Source organism: Macrobrachium nipponense, chromosome 5 (assembly GCF_015104395.2).
Source record: "Macrobrachium nipponense isolate FS-2020 chromosome 5, ASM1510439v2, whole genome shotgun sequence".
NCBI lineage: Eukaryota > Metazoa > Arthropoda > Malacostraca > Decapoda > Palaemonidae > Macrobrachium > Macrobrachium nipponense.
Genome location: NC_061107.1, coordinates 78,926,295 through 78,943,420, shown reverse-complemented (window position 1 = coordinate 78,943,420; position 17,126 = coordinate 78,926,295). Strand labels below are relative to the sequence as shown.

Genomic DNA, 17,126 nt, shown 5'->3' with positions numbered 1-17,126 from the left:
ATTTTGATTTATGGTGAATTTTTGAAAAAAACTTTTTCCTTATGTCCGCGCGGTAACTGCCGAAAAAATAAAAATTTCTTTCGTCTGATTGTCGTAATGTTTGCACCGTTTTATATTAGCCGTTACATAAAGTGTTATAAATGAAAATGTGTGCAATTTCATGTAGCATACAACAAAAAAACCCCATGTTTTGAAATATTTTCATATAAATAATGATAAATAGAAATAATTAGACCTTTGGTCAACTTTAACTCGACCGAAATGGTCGAAAACTGCAATTGTAAGCTACAACACTTAAGTCTAGTAATATTCAATCAATTACCTTCATTTTGCAACAAACGGGAAGTCTCTAGCACAATATTCGATTTATGGCGAATTTAAAAAAAAAAAATTTACATCCGTGTGTTACGAATTCATGCATCATATTGTGATAATATTTTCTCTGTGTTGCTTTGATCGTTTTACAATTTGTTATATACCAAAATCATCGCAATTTAGTAAACAATGCAACGAAAAAAAATTAACTCATTAGCTTTAACTGTTTTGCTCCCAGCGCGATTTGTATACAATTACAGTATATATGAAATTATTTTTCGTGCTGTCATATATTCCAATATTTACATATGATAATGATTTTTGTTCATTTCTGATGGTTGCATACTAAATTTCAGGCAGTAACAAGAAAAGGAGCTAAAAATGAACTCTTAATCTTGAAAACTAAGAGTGCTGTGATTTTTTTGAAAAACTTTTTTTCAGCTTATGGGAGACACTTTAGGAAATACCGGCTAGGCATTTAAGGGTTAATGAACTTCATCATATAAATTTGTGCCAGCATACTATAATACACCATTGATGTATTGTATCCTTAAATTTCATAAAATCATGTTAAATTTAGATATACATATTACTATATCATTCAGTTGATAAAGACATTACTATTATTTAATTGCAAAAAAATTTTTTTGTACAAGATAAGGTGTAACATCCATAGACCGCCCGGATGCTCTCCTAGCGTTGTGGGTTACTAAATAAGTTAGATTCGTCTCATGCAGGTCTACAACATATTCAAAGGTCATCCTGATACGACCATTCCCTGATTTTTGGCAAATCGTAATGTTTTGGGATATTTGATATTTTCTATTGTAGAAGAGATAATGAAAGTCTTGTGTCCATTCAGAGCTGTATCTCTTGGGATAAATATTTTAGATATAGTAGTCCCAACTGTTTGTACCCCCTTGCACATTTTTGTTAGACCTTTATAATTGTTTCAGACAAGCTAGCACATGAACCTATTGTAATACAAAAATCAAGCATCCTAATTGTAGATTGCAGGTCATAAAATCATGGCTATTTCAACCTCTTGTTTTTAGCCTGCGGTGTTGATGTAATTTTTAAGTGTTGCTTCTGGAAAACATTCATATGCTTTCCTATACTTATGTAAAGTCATGGTTTTATACATTCAACTTCCCTGGCAGATATATACTTAGCTATAGGCTCCGTCGTCCCCGACAGAAATTCGAATTTCGCGGCACACGCTACAAGTAGGTCAGGTGATCTACCGCGCTGCCGCTGGGTGGCAGGAATAGGAACCATTCCCATTTTTCCCATTTTCTATCAGATTTTCTCTGTCGCCGGTGACCACAACATCGTTGTTGTTACCTCCTGACTTGATTTTTGTATTTCATCGCCGTTGATCTTCTGGACTGTCTTTTTGGTGACGTATTTGGATCTGTGGTTTGGCATACGCTTTTGTTGAACGTTTTTTGGATTTTGCTTCGGATTTTGCTTAAAAAATGTCTGATTCTAGCTGCGAAGTTAGAAGATGTGTGAATGAGGGTTGGTTGGTGAGGCTGCCGAAAGTTTCGTTAGATCCTCACAAGGTATGCAAGAGGTGTAGGGGGTATGAATGCACTAGAAATAACACTTGTGATGAATATGTGAATATGGATGAGGAAGGATGGAAGAGTCTAGATTCTTATTTAAGGAAACTAGAGAGAGATAGGGTTAGAAAGGCTGTCTCTAGAAGCTTGAGTAGATCTCGCTCTAACGAGCCAGTTAGTATAACTAACCCCCAATTAATTGCATCCTCTCATGCAGTTTCACCCTCTCCCGTAGCAGATGTTGCAAGTTCTGCTGCGGAGATTGCAAATCTGAAGACCGCATTAAGGAGGATGGAGCTTGAAATGCAAGCTCTTAAAGGTAAGACTGTGGAAAGTGACGTAAGTGTCCCCAGTGTAGTGGAGGGTGCGTCTGATCGGCTCTGTCTCGCTCCCAGACCTAGACCGCTTCCAAGCTCCCAGGCCCAGAGGAGAAGGAATGTCGACAGTCGTACGGAGGTTACGGAGAATCCCCACCGGTCAGGCGTCCCCTCAGCAGAATCTGTAGCGTCCCAGACTGCCAAGGATCGCCATTGGAAAGGCATCCTAAAAGAGTGCTTTTCGTCATCCGATTCGTCTCCTCGCAGAAGTGGATAGACTTCCGACGAACTGTCGCGTCCGATCAAGAGGAGTTGGAAAGCTCCTACGCTGGACTCGAGCCCGGAACGTTTCCCGGACGATTCTCCTTATGAGAGGAAAAGAGCCAAGAGGACAATGTCACAATCTCCTACGCCTTCCAGGGTGCATTCTCCTATTCCTGGGAAAGAAAAGGAAGAAACCGCGACGGACATCCTACTTAAGATGCAGGAACAGATATCCTCATTAGTAGGAGTATTGAGAAAAAATCTTCCGAGGAGAAAGGACGATTTTCTTCCTGTTAACCCTTAAACGCCGAATGGACGTATTAAACGTCGAGTCAAAATGTCTCCCATATGCCGAATGGACGTAATGTACGTCGACTCAAAAAAGTTTTTTTAAAAATTCGCGGAAAAATACTTATAGGCCTACCAGCCGAAAACTTTTGAATCACGCGCCTTGGGGGATGCTGGGAGTTTACAGATCAAGGCGTTGTTTTGTTTACAATCGTTACGCAGGCGCGCAAGCGCGAATTTCTTTCTTATCGCACTAAAAAGTATCAGTGACACATCTAAAAAATTATTTCGTCACTTTGACATAATTTTTGCACCGTTTTAAATTATCCGTTACCTGAAGTATTATATATGAAAATGTGCTCAATTTCATTTAAAATACAACAAAAAAATACTCATGATTGTAGCTTTTATCAGTTTTGAAATATTACCATATAAATAACGATAAGTGCCAAAATTTCAACCTTCGGTCAACTTTGACTCTACCGAAATGGTCGAAAACGCAATTGTAAGCTAAAACGCTTATATTTTAGTAATATTCAACTATTTACCTTAATTTTGCAACAAATTGGAAGTCTCTAGCACAATATTTTGATTTATGGTGAATTTATGAAAAAACTTTTTCCTTACGTCCGCGCGGTAACTCTTCCGAAAAAAATCATACATGCAATTGTGGTAATGTTTGCACCATTTTAAAATTAGCCGTTACATAAAGTTTTATATGTGAAAATGTGCGCAATTTCATGCACAATACAACTAAAAACAACCCATGGTTTTGAAATATTTTCATATAAATAATGATAAGTGACAAATTTTCAACCTTCGGTCAATTTTGACTCTACCGAAATGGTCGAAAAACGCAATTGTAAGCTAAAACTCTTATATTCTAGTAATATACAATCATTTAACTTCATTTTGTAACAAATTGGAAGTCTCTAGAACAACATTTCGATTTATGGTGAATTTATGAAAAAAATAACATTTTCCTTACATCCGCACTGTAACTCTTCCGAAAAAATCATACGTGCGATTGTGGTAATGTTTGCACCATTTTAAATTAGCCGTTACATACAGTTTTATATATGAAAATGTGCGCAATTTCATGTAGAATACAATGAAAAATAATTGAAGGTTGTAGCTTTTCTCATTTTTGAAATATTTGCATTTAAATCATGATAAATAGAAGAAAAAACCATGTTCGGTCAACTTTGACTTTACCGAAATTGTCGAAAAACACAATTGTAAGCTAAAACTTATATTTTAGTAATATTCAATCATTTACCTTCATTTCGCAACAAATTGGAAGTCTCTAGCACAATATTTTGATTTATGGTGAATTTATGAAAAAAACTTTCCTTCCCTCCGAGCGCGGATTCTCCGCCATAAATCTCCGAAATGCGTACATCGCATTCTCGGAAAATTTGCTCCGTTTCACATTAGGCATTTCATAGTTTTATATATGAAAATGTGCGCAATTTCATGTAGAATAAAATGCAATTGTAAGCTAAAACTCTTACAGTATCGTAATATTCCTTCATTAAACTTTATCTTGAAACAAATTCGAAGTCTCTATAACAATATTTAGATTTATGGTGAATTTTAAAAAAATATATTTTTTTACGTCCGCGCGTTACGAATTCAAGCATCATTTTGTGATAATATTTTCTCTGTGTTGCTTTTATCGTTTTACAATGTGTTATATACCAAAATGATTGCAATTTAGTGTACATTACAACGAAAAAAAGTAACTTATTACCTTTAACCGTTTTGCGCACAGCGCGATTTGAATACAATTTTATATGAAATTTTGTTTTTGCGCTATCATATATCGCATTATTTATATATGATAATGATAATTTTTTTTTTCATTTCTGATGGTTGCATACTAAACTTCAGCCAATGACAAAAAAAGGAGCCAAAAATGAACTCTTAATCTTGAAAACTAAGCACGCTGTGTTTTTTTGAAAAAAATATTTTTTCCACTTCCGCGCTCACTCCGAAACACCTCCTGCACACGGGAGACAATTTTTTTTTTTACCGCTTCGGCGTTTAAGGGTTAAGAGATCTCGTCTGACGGGCGTTCTGGACTCCAGACTCCTCTCCTCTACTCCTCGTCCGAAAACAGAGATGATTAAGGAAAGACGGACGGAAACTCATAGGCTTGGGACGCCAGATACGGATAATGAAGAAGTGTCCGAGTCGGACAGAACCATCCAGGCGCTCGGCGCCAGAATTGGACGACTCGGACAGGAAAAAGTGTCCTACGCGGACGGCGCCAACCAGACACCATCCGCCGGACGCGGACAGCCCGGACAGGCAGATTTGTCCTATGCGGACAACTATGACCAAGCGCCGTGTGCCTTTTATGGACAACCTGAACAAGGCGGACAGCCTGGACATGACAAAACGTCGTGCGCAGGCAACTCCGTCCGGGCGCCAGGCGCCAGAAGCGGACAAGAAGGACAGGCAGAAGTGTCGTACTGGAACGACACCAGCCAGGCGCCAAGTTCCATATGTGGACAGCTCGGATAGACGACACTGTCCGAGACGGACAGATACGTCCAAGCGCATGGAACGAACCAGACTTTCAGCAACTGATAAGCACCAAGCGCCAAGATTTTCTTCAAGAGAACCATACGGAGAAATCAACCAGGAAGCATCTCTTTATGATTTGGACCATGAACGGATTTCTCTGGACAGAGACGAAAGATGTCGCACAGGCGGCTGTCGTCCTGTTCACGATATGTCCGTTTCTGGTGGAAGCTTGTCGCAAGTACAGCTGTCTCCTGATAAGAATGCAAGACGTCGCACAGGCGGCCGTCATTCTTGTCAGGAAGACTTAGATGATGATCGGGTTTTTTCTCAGGATCAGCATTCGCCGGACAGGGACGCAAGATGTCGCACAGGCGGCCGTTGCCCTTGTCGGGAGGGAGCTGATCCTGCGAAGAGCCCTTCACCTTGCAAGAAGAGACATTCTCCCTCGGCTGATAATGATTCTCCGGTGGAACTTGTATTGGAAGATGTCTCTGACACCGAAGATCAAAATACAAAGCGTTGGCGGCGCTTTTGCTCCAAGAATTTGGAGATTCTTTGAGTCCTGCCGCTCCTCCGTCTCCTCGGTCGCTGTTCACGAGCACGAAGACCTCAAAGTCGTCCTCCTTCTTGAAGATGCGGCCGACAATTTCCATGAAGAAGGCTTTGCAGTCTTTTGGAAATTGGCTTAACTCCAGGAAGGAGGCGGGAAAGACTGTCTTTACCTGCCCTCCCTCCAGACTTTCTGGGAGGAGGGGTATCTGCTATGAGACAGGCGAAGCAATGGGACTCGCCCTCCCAGCTTCTGCAGAGGCAGATTTTTCAACGCTGGTGGACGCGTCGAGGAGACAGTCTCTATCTTCAGCCAAGAGACAACTTGGGGAATGTCTGAAATGGACCATCTCCCCAAGGGATTGTTCCATGTCGTGGAAGTTTTCAACTTTCTGGACTGGTCCCTTGGGGTGATGGCCAAGAGGACACAAGACAATGAACGCCTGAGCCCCGATGTCCTTAATAGTATTTTGGCTTGTATGGACAAGGCAGTGCAAGACGGATTGGGGGAAGTGGCCTCCCTTTTCGGGGCGGGAATACTTAAGAAGAGAACTGTATTCAGTTCTTTTCTTACAAAAGCTGTCTCTCCGGTACAGAGGTCGTCCCTTCTGTACGCTCCTCTGTCTAACCAGCTTTTTCCTTCTCAGTTAGTGAGAGACATTTCTCACTCACTTACTGAGAAGGCGACACAAGATCTGCTGGTACAGTCAACCAAAAGGCCGAGGACAGCTGTTCCTGCCACGAAGAAGGAGACACAGAACCCTAAGCCGCCCTTTCGAGGGAGTTCGTCTTCTCGGCCCTCCTTTCGGAAGAGAGTAGCAGAAAGGAGAGGTAGGTCTTCTGCCTTTAGACCTACCAAGAAAAACAAGTGAACTCCAAGTCCTCCAAACACCAGTAGGCGCCAGACTTCTGACCTTTGCAGAAGAATGGGCGTCGAGAGGGGCGGACAACTGGTCCCTCTCAATAGTGAGGAGAGGGTATCTCATCCCCTTCAGAGACAGGCCTCCCTTGACGTCTACTCCAAGGGAACTGTCAGCGAAGTACACGGACCCTGTCAAGAGGAAGACCCTTCTTCAACTAGTAGAACAAATGTTGGACAAGGAGGTCATAGAATTAGTACAGGATCCACACACTCAGGGCTTTTACAATCGACTGTTCCTCGTACCAAAAGCCTTGGGAGGGTGGAGACCTGTCCTGGATGTGAGCGCACTGAACCAATTCGTAGAGAAACAGAAGTTCTCTATGGAAACCTCCAACTCGGTTCTTGCGGCTCTGCGTCCAGGAGATTGGATGGCCTCCTTGGATCTACAAGACGCATATTTTCACATCCCTCTGCATCCGTCATCGAGGAAATATCTACGTTTCATGATGCAGGGAAGGGTCTTTCAATTTAGGGCTATGTGCTTCGGCCTGTCTATGGCTCGTCAAGTGTTCACCAGCCTGATGAGGAACGTAGCACGATGGCTTCATCTGGAGGGGGTGAACATATCCCTCTATCTGGACGACTGGCTAATAAGGGCCAAATCAAAACAACAATGTTTGGAGGACTTGGAAACGACTTTGAATCTCGTTCGCTCGCTCGGACTGCTCGTGAACCTCGAGAAGTCGCAGATGATCCCTAGCCAGGACATTGTCTATCTGGGGATTCAGATGGATTCTCCGGGTTTTCGAGCATTTCCATCGCAAGACAGAATTGCTCGAGGCTTGGAGAAAGTATCAACCTTCTTAGGGAAAGAAAGAAGCTCAGCGAGGGAATGGTTAAGTCTTCTGGGCACCCTTTCGTCGCTGGAGCAGTTCGTTTCCCTAGGGAGGCTCAATCTGAGACCTCTGCAGTTTTACCTGCAAAGAATGTGGGACCGAAAGAAAGGGGAACTTTCGGATCAGTTTCCCATTCTACAAGAAATAAAATTACACCTGAGGTGGTGGTTAACCCCGCTTCAAAAGAACGAAGGTATATCCCTTGCGATTCGGAACCCTCTCCTAGTGTTGTTTTCCGACGCCTCAGAAACGGGATGGGGAGCAACACTAGGAAAGAAGGAAGTGTCAGGAACCTGGACAGGAGAACAGGTGTCCTGGCATATAAATGTAAAGGAACTTATGGCAGTTCATCTAGCCTTGAAGAACTTCGAGTCGGAGGTCAGAGGCGTGGTAGTCCAGGTAAATTCGGACAATACCGCGGCTCTGGCTTATATCCGAAAACGGGGGGACTCACTCGCTCACACTATACAAGATAGCGAGAGACCTCTTGATATGGGCAGAGGAACGAGGCATTGTACTGTTGACGAGGTTTGTACAAGGAACCAAAAATGTCAGAGCAGACAGACTCTGCGGGAAGAACCAGGTCCTTCCAACAGAGTGGACCCTCCACTCCGAAGTCTGCCGAAAGCTATGGTCCCTCTGGGGGAAGCCTCAGATAGACCTGTTCGCCACGTTCCTCTCCAGAAGGATGGAAAACTTTTGCTCCATAGTCGAAGATCCCAGAGCAATAGCAATAGATGCCCATCTCATGGACTGGTCGGGCATAGATGCCTACGCTTTTCCCCCATTCAAGATTCTGGGGGAAGTGTTAAGGAAGTTCCGTTCCTCGGAGGCGACGAAACTGACACTCATCGCCCCATTTTGGCCCGCTCGAGAATGGTTCACAGAGGTACTGGAATGGACGGTGGACTTCCTCAGATCTCTTCCCATGAGGACAGATCTGCTCAAACAACCCCACTTCGTGAGGTATCACGTAAACATCCACGCTCTCTTCCTGACTGCCTTTTGACTATCGAAAGACTTGTCAGAGCGAGAGGCTTTTCTCGAAAAGCTGCGAGCGCGATCACCAGAGCCCGCAGATCCTCTACTCTGCGGGTTTATCAATCGAAGTGGGAAGTCTTCCTTAGATGGTGTAGGTCAAAGATGCTGTCCTCTTCCAATACCTCTGTGACCGAGATTGCTGATTTCCTTCTCTTCCTCAGAGAGGAATCACGCTTACCTGTTTCAACCATAAAAGGATATAGGAGCATGCTCTCGGCTGTATTCAGAAACAGGGGCCTGAGCATAGAGGACAACAAGGATCTCCATGATCTGATACGATCCTTTGGAACCACAAAGACTAAGTCCTCTCTCACACCAAGTTGGAATCTCGATGTGGTCCTCCAGTTTCTCTCTTCGGATACGTTCGAACCGCCGAATAAAGCATCTTTTAGAGATCTCTTGAGGAAGTGCATTTTTCTCTTGGCCCTCGCGACTGCCAAGAGGGTCAGTGAGATACATGCATTGGATTCTCGGGTAGGTTTTAAAGGAGATTCTGCTGTTGTCTCTTTCCAACCTCTGTTTCTGGCAAAGAATGAGAACGCTTCTAAACCTTGGCCCAGAAGTTTTGAGGTCAAGGGACTCTCTCCTCTTGTAGGTGGAGAAGCAGAAAGGTCTCTCTGTCCAGTCAGAGCACTGAAGTTCTATCTGAAAAGAAAGAGTCAACTTCAGGGTTGCAGTCAGAGCCTATGGTGCGCAGTGAGGAACCCGAAGAAGCAAATGTCGAAGAATGCATTAGCGTTCTTCGTGAGAAATGTGATAACGGAGGCTCACATGAAATGCCAGGAGAAAGCATTTAAGCTGCTTAGGGTTAGAGCACACGAAGTCCGTGCAATTGCAACTTCCCTAGCCTTTAATAGAAATATGTCAATGAAAGACATATTAGCAGCAACATATTGGAGATGCAACTCGGTATTTGCCTCCCACTACTTAACCCTTAAACGCCGACTGGACGTATTTTACGTCGACATTTTTTGTCTCTCGGGTGCTGACTGGACGTATTTTACGTCGACATACAAAAGTTTTTTTAAAAATTCGAAGAAAAATACTTTTAGGCCTACCAGCCAAAAACTCTTGAATCATGCGCCTTGGGGGATGCTGGGAGTTCACGGATCAAGGTGTTGTTTTGTTTACAATCTTTACGCAGGCGCGCAAGTGCGAATTTCTTTCTTGCCGCACTAAAAAGTATCTGTGACACATCTCGGAAATTATTTCGTCACTTTGACATAATTTTGTACCATTTTAAATTAGCCGTTACATGGAGTATTATATATGAAAATGTGCGCATTTTTATGAAGAATACAACAAAAAAATACTCATGATTGTAGCTTTTATCAATTTTGAGATATTTTCATATAAATAACGATAAGTGCCAAAATTTCAACCTTCGGTCAACTTTGACTCTACCGAAATGGTCGAAAAACGCAATTGTAAGCTAAAACTCTAATATTTTAGTAATATTCAATCATTTAACTTAATTTTGCAACTAATTGGAAGTCTCTAGCTCAATATTTTGATTTATGGTGAATTTATGAAAAAACTTTTTCCTTACGTCTGCGCGGTAACTCTTCCGAAAAAATCATACATGCGATTGTGGTAATGTTTGCACCATTTTAAATTAGCCGTTACATAAAGTTTTATATATGAAAATGTGCGCAATTTCATGCACAATACAACTAAAAACAACCCATGTTTGTAGCTTTTATCAATTTTGAAATATTTTCATATTAAAAATGATAAGTGACAAATTTTCAACCTTCGGTCAACTTGGACTCTACCGAAATGGTCGAAAAACGCAATTGTAAGCTAAACCGCTTATATTCTAGTAATATTCAAGCATTTACCTTCAGTTTGCAACAAATTGGAAGTCTCTAGCACAATATTTCGATTTATGGTGAATTTATGAAAAAAATAAGATTTTCTTTACGTCCGCGCAGTAACTCTTCCGAAAAAATCATACGTGCGATTGTGGTAATGTTTGCACCATTTTAAATTAGCCGTTACATAAAGTTTTATATATGTAAATGTGCGCAATTTCATGTAGAATACAACAAAAAATAATTGAAGGTTGTAGCTTTTCTCATTTTTGTAATATTTGCATATAAATCACGATAAATAGAAAAAAAACCACGTTCGGTCAACTTTGACTCTACCGAAATGGTCAAAAAATGCAATTGTAAGCTAAAACTCTTACAGTCTAGTAATATTCAGTCATTTATCTTCATCTTGAAACAAATTCGAAGTCTCTAGCACAATATTTAGATTTATAGTGAAATTTAAAAAAAAATCTTTCCTTCCCTCCGCGCTCGGATTCTCCGCCACAAATCTCCGAAATGCGTACGTTCCATTCTCGGAATATTTGCTCCGTTTCTTATTAGGCATTTCATAAAGTTTTATATATGAAAATGTGCGCAATTTCATGTAAAATAAACTAAAAAATATTTAAGGTTGTAGCTTTTCTTATTTCCGAAATAATTGCATATAAAAAAATATATATATAAAAAATTCGACATTCGGTCAACTTTACCTAGTCAGATATGGTCGAAAACTGCATTTGTAAGCTAATATTCTTACAGTATAGAAATATTAAATCATTTGTCTTCATTTTGAAAGAAATTGGAAGTCTCTAGGACAATATTTAGATTTATGGTGAATATTTGAAAAAAATATTTGTTTACGTCCGTGCGTTACGAATTCATGCATTATTTTGTGATAATATTTTCTCTCTGTTGCTTTTATCGTTTTACAATGTGTTATATACCAAAAATGATCGCAATTTAGTGTACATTACAACGAAAAAAAAAGTAACTCTTTACCTTTAACCGTTTTGCGCACAGCGCGATTTGAATACAATTATATATGAAATTTCGTTTTTGCGCTATCATATATTGCATTATTTATATATGATAATGATAATTTTTTTCATTTCTGATGGTTGCATTCTAAACTTCAGCCAATGACAAAAAAAGGAGCCAAAAATGAACTCTTAATCTTGAAAACTAAGCGCTCTGTGATTTTTTGAAAAAAATATTTTTTCCGCTTCCGCGCTCACTCTGAAACACTTCCGGCACACGGGAGACATTTTTTTTTACCGCTTCGGCGTTTAAGGGTTAAAAGACGTCAGAGTGACTTATGAAAATTGCTTTTCTCTTGGACCTTATGTATCAGCGGATACCGTGCTGGGACAGGGAGCTGGTACTGATCCTTAAATAATATTGTTTATAACTAAAAAATTGTTTGGTTTTGAGTTTTTTATGGTAGTTTGAAAGGATGTTGGGGGGATAACTCCTTTCAATCGTAGTACTAACCCTGGTATTAGGATCAGGTGATCGGGATCGGTGTTATGCTCCTTGATGATGCCATATGGCAAGGTGTTTTGTCATGTAAGTGGATAGGACCCCATTGACAAAGATCCTTAGGTTCTGTCAAGTAAGTGGATAAGACCCCATTGACAGACCATCAAGAACTCTTAGCATGAGGTCACTACCTCGCTGAGGCTTTTGAGGCGATGTAAGCTCCTAGGCAGTAGCCATGAAGTCTTTCGCCGACACAGGTAGGAACCAAGGTTTCTTATATTTTTGTTACCTACAACTTATGTTGTTTTCCTGTCTATTCAGTACTTAGCTGTCTCTTACCCTCCGCCAAAGGTGCCAATCAGCTAAGTATACATCTGCCAGGGAAGTTGAATGTATAAAAATGATATTGTCATGATACAATAAAGTTTTATACATACTTACCTGGCAGATATATACTTAGCTATAGACTCCGTCGTCCCCGACAGAAATTCGAATTTCGCGGCACACGCTACAGGTAGGTCAGGTGATCTACTGCGCTGCCGCTGGGTGGCAGGAATAGGAACCATTCCCATTTTCTATCAGATTTTCTCTTCCACCTGTCTCCTGAGGGGAGGCTGGGTGGGCCATTTAATTGTATATATCTGCCAGGTAAGTATGTATAAAACTTTATTGTATCATGACAATATCATGTTTGTTGTAATAATTTTTTAAAAGGAATATATTTGTTTATAAACCAATCTATTAATGTATGTGAATTGCCCCATCCAACCCCTCTGTACCTCCTAGGTGGTTCAAACAGACAAAATAATTTAACCTGCCAATTTAGAGCCAGTGAAGCCCCAAAGAGTGGAATTTCAGCTGGAACTGGAGGGTACTCTTCTTTTGTGGAGTGTGTGAAGTGTGTGTGGACACAAGTCTGTTGTAAAGTAATGGGTTAGTACTATAAATGAGGAAAATAGTTTTTCAATTTTATGTTTTCATTTACATATACGCTAAAAATATGAAGCATTATTTATGGCTGGATTGTAAAGTTTCAGTAAATGAAGGTCTGCCTGCTAATATAAAGAAAAATATTGAAAGTCATAGAGTATGCATTCCAAAAGTATCCAAGCCTTGACTGTGATCAGTGAATCTTATTGCTGAAGGTACCATTTACTAATTTTCATGTAATTATTTTTGGTAGGATGATGCCGAGAATAAAGAGAATGAGCGACAAAGACGTTGTCAGGAAATAGCATCGAGGACACAGCCAGCATATGTCATCAAACATAAAGGTGATGGTCATTTCTTATTCTATAAGTAAATAAAAATGCATGGCTAATACTGAGATGTTGGCATAATTGATTTGATTCACAAGTTAATTGTGATTTTTGTCGTTGCTAATTGAATACTTAATTAACTAATATGGTGATGCATGTGTAAGATTGAACTGATATATATACCCACATGGTGTGTAATCCTTTTATATATTCTTAACAGTGATAAGATGTAATTGTTCGAGTTCTTCTGGATTATTATAAAAAATAAGTGACAAAATGCTTCAAGTAAATGAGGTTGATGTATAGGAGTTTATGAACTGGTTCAATGTATATAGGGATTATTTTAAGAATAAGTGACGAAATGTTGGTTATGGTTGTGTTGGAGATCTGTAGGCAGTTGAATTGTGGAATTATAACATTGTATTTTATGAAAAAAAAAATTAAGATGTTAGTAATTTTTATCAACATAGATTGCTTACAGTAGCCAGCAGCATGAAGCATGTAGCATGTGAGGAGTACCACCATTCCCTTATTCATTTGTCTGTTTTTGAATACCAATTGCATCTCATAGATGCTAGATAATTAAGCCTGCTGTATATACTGTCCATGCAATATGTGTAGTTTATGGACTTTGATAATTTCCATCAGTCAAATAACAGATTAAAAGTGATATGATAATTTCATGCTTTCATGGCACTGCACCTCTTAGCTTAGGTTCCATAAGGATAGTGGAATATGGAGAGATTAAAACTGATCCCTATTCTAACTGCAATTTTAAGAGCTTTGATTACTTTGAGAGTGCAATAAAAAGATCTATATTATTCCTCTTCATTGTTTAATAGTATTGTGGCTGAATAAGAGAAAATGGGAAAGGGTGTTGCTAAATGGACTACAAGGTGTTTGTTATGGTCGTTGCTGAAATATAATGTAAGCAGGGTGATAAAATTTGGCATATACAGTTTTGGCCAAAGGCCTAGCACTGTATTTTAAGGTAATGGTTTGTTTAATACAGATACCTAAAATATTGTTAAATAAAAAACTGATTGCAAATATGATTATTCATTTATTTAAGTATATGATGACAAAATATTTTAGTATTTGTCTTACGTGTTACTTTTGTTTGTAGGTCGTGTTAAAGTACCAAAGGCATGTGTTGGTGATGAAACTGAGGGTTCATCTCCAAAGAGAATTGATAAAATTCAGAGAGATTTGAAATCTGTCGCTAATTCTCCCCGTCAAGTTACATCTTTGCGAGGGTCTCTCATGGAAGTGTCAATATATGAATCGCATAAAACTCAGTACTCAAACACTCTGAAATGAATGTGCTGAAGAGAGAGGTACAGTATTTTATTTGACCAATTATATATTTGGTTTTTCATTTTAAGCATCTATAGAGAAGCATGATAAATTTTATATATTAGAAACTTGTTGGTTTTCAGTTTTTTTAAAATATGGGTGATTTTTATTAATGTGTTTTATTTTAAGTGTTAGATATTTTTATTATTTATATTGCTATATTTAAATTCATATGAAATTTCATTTTGCTTTACTGCCTTAATTTATTTTTCCTTACCTTTTATCCTTGCTATTCAGTAAGGACAGTAGTACTTAGTTTGTCAAACGTTTTTTCAAGAAAATTTGTATCGTTTGTCGAACAAATACTTGTACTTAGAACTGGACAATTACCTTGGTTATACTTGTATTGGAAGGCCTACTGTGTCCTACAACAAAAACTGTATTAACATCTTTTTCCTTTTAAAATATATATATTAATGATAACCATATTCAACAAAATAAATAAAAGAATAAAATTTTTCAATATAAAATTTAACTTGAAAGATGTACAAAATCATGCGGTGACGTCACATGCAGTTAACTCGAATCTGAACGAGCTAGTGTTGATATTGAGGAGAGAAGAGCAAGTTAAAATATTATTGCATGTATGTAAAGGCAATAACAATTATAAAAAAGGGGAATTCCACAATAATTTAACATAATGATAAAATGTGAAAACAAATTTAAAAATGATAAAAGTGAAAACAATCAAATGCACTACAGAAACAATAAAGAAATAAAAGCCTTAATTGAACCACTGTTCAGTGTGCTAAGTGAGATGGTATAGTTTAATGAGAACCAAATTCAACAGAATTGGAAATGAAAGAATAAAGCTTTCCACAATAAAGTTTAGCATAAACAATGAAAAAAATCGTATGTCATTGAGGTAATACACGGATAACTTAAGATAGAGAGAGGGAACGTTTATATTTTTGTAGAATATGAATGAATGATTTTAAGTTATCAGGTGTCGTGATATTGTTGAGGTAAGGAGAAGAGACAGTAAAATCTTTACTACTATATGTAAGTAGAAGCAGTACCAATTCACATAAAAAAAAACTTATTTCACAATAAATTTAATGTGATAAAACGAAAACAATAAAAAAAATTAGTATAATAAAAAATAAGTCTTACTTGAGCCAGTGTTCGGGACACTGAGTGAGAATGTAGAGAGAAGTGAAGGAAGGGATGGTGGTGGTTATAGGGGGAAGATAGGTCTGCTTCCCTGTGACTTACCAGCTGGGCTAGGATGATTATTAGCCCGTTTCTGTCTCCCAGTTGATTTGCCCAAATCGCTTTTTGTTGCAGTAAAATACCTATCAAGTGACAATTGCTTTTTATGACTTTAGGATTGTAAAAGTACTGGCTCCATGATAAACACATTGGCACTGCATTCAGCTTGTTAGTGCCTTTATTGTTTGTTTAAACGACTTCCGTGTGAAAAGTTATTTAATACTTCCGTGTGAAAAGTTATTTAATTTCTCTTTCCTTTTCTTTCTTGCTTTCTTTACTTAATACTTATATGTTTGCAAAATCCTCATGATTATTTTAAATTCTGCTGTTTCCTCAAAGGGTTCCCATCTCTCCTCCCTCTGTCCCAGCCAGCAGCACACCATTTTCACCAAACAGTTCATATATCGTACGTGGAAACTTTTTTTTTTTTTTTTTTTTTTTTTTTTTTTTTTTTTTTTTTTTCATATAACGTGCTTACTTTACACTCTTAATTTAACTTTTGAACAGATTATTAATAGAAAAAAAATTGAAAAGGGGGGACTTTTTGGGTCAGCTGGAATTAATTATCTTGATTCCCTTTATTTCTTATGGGGATATTAGTTTCATATTTTGAACAAATCTCATTTCGACCAGCCTTCTGGAATGGATTAAGTTCAAAGTCTGAGGTGTTTTTACTTTTTTTCTAAAAAAATTTTATCTGTATTTATCCTATTCTTTGTTTCCCAGATAGTATTGTTTTGTGGAACTTGCTTAGCAGTTTAGCAACCTTTTTGCTGTTTAGATGAACGGGTTCGTACTGAAGTACAAAGAATTGGGTGTTAGGCAGTATTTGAAAATGACTTCTTATTTGGGTATTGTTCGTAAGGCTTCATATATTTATAACGGTGATAAAATCAATGCAACCTGCTTTAGGTCGTTTGCCCTTCCTTTACTAGGATACTATTCTCTGGTATGGATGTCTCCTTCTGTGAGAGATTTACCTCTTTTAGATAGTGGTTTGTGATTGGAGGTTTGTTTCCTAAAATTAGCAGTTATGACTTGGTTCTCCCAGGTTGTATTTTAGGAGATCTTTTATATTCACAACTGATCCCTGATCCCCTTTTCCTGCCGAGAGCAACCAGATTTGCTGAACAATAGCACCATTATGCAGTCAATGTGCCACACTGTCAAACTTCTGAGTTGCAGAGGTCCTCTATTAGACTGTTCCTCACACTGTTGGATTGTGGAACAGCATTTCTGAGGATGTTGTGTAATTGGAACTTGGAAATTCAAGTAATGCAATGAATTACTACCCTAATACAATTTTCCTTGTATTTATATTTAATTTAAATAATTTACTTACATTTTTATTAGTGTTAACCCTCTAACGCCGATTGG

General features: G+C 38.7%; 1 protein-coding gene across 4 annotated transcripts in view; it reads left to right on the top strand.

The window, feature by feature from the left end:
* LOC135215445 (uncharacterized) overlaps nucleotides 1–17,126 on the top strand; it is a 63,276-nt gene that overhangs the window by 20,492 nt on the left and 25,658 nt on the right. For all 4 annotated transcript variants that reach the window (XM_064250115.1, XM_064250116.1, XM_064250114.1 and 1 more), the window contains exons 4-5: nucleotides 13,106–13,196; nucleotides 14,308–14,518. In XM_064250115.1, the coding sequence (XP_064106185.1) occupies nucleotides 13,106–13,196; nucleotides 14,308–14,501 (285 nt within the window). In that variant the 3' untranslated portion in view covers nucleotides 14,502–14,518. The remainder of the gene's footprint in view (nucleotides 1–13,105; nucleotides 13,197–14,307; nucleotides 14,519–17,126) is intronic.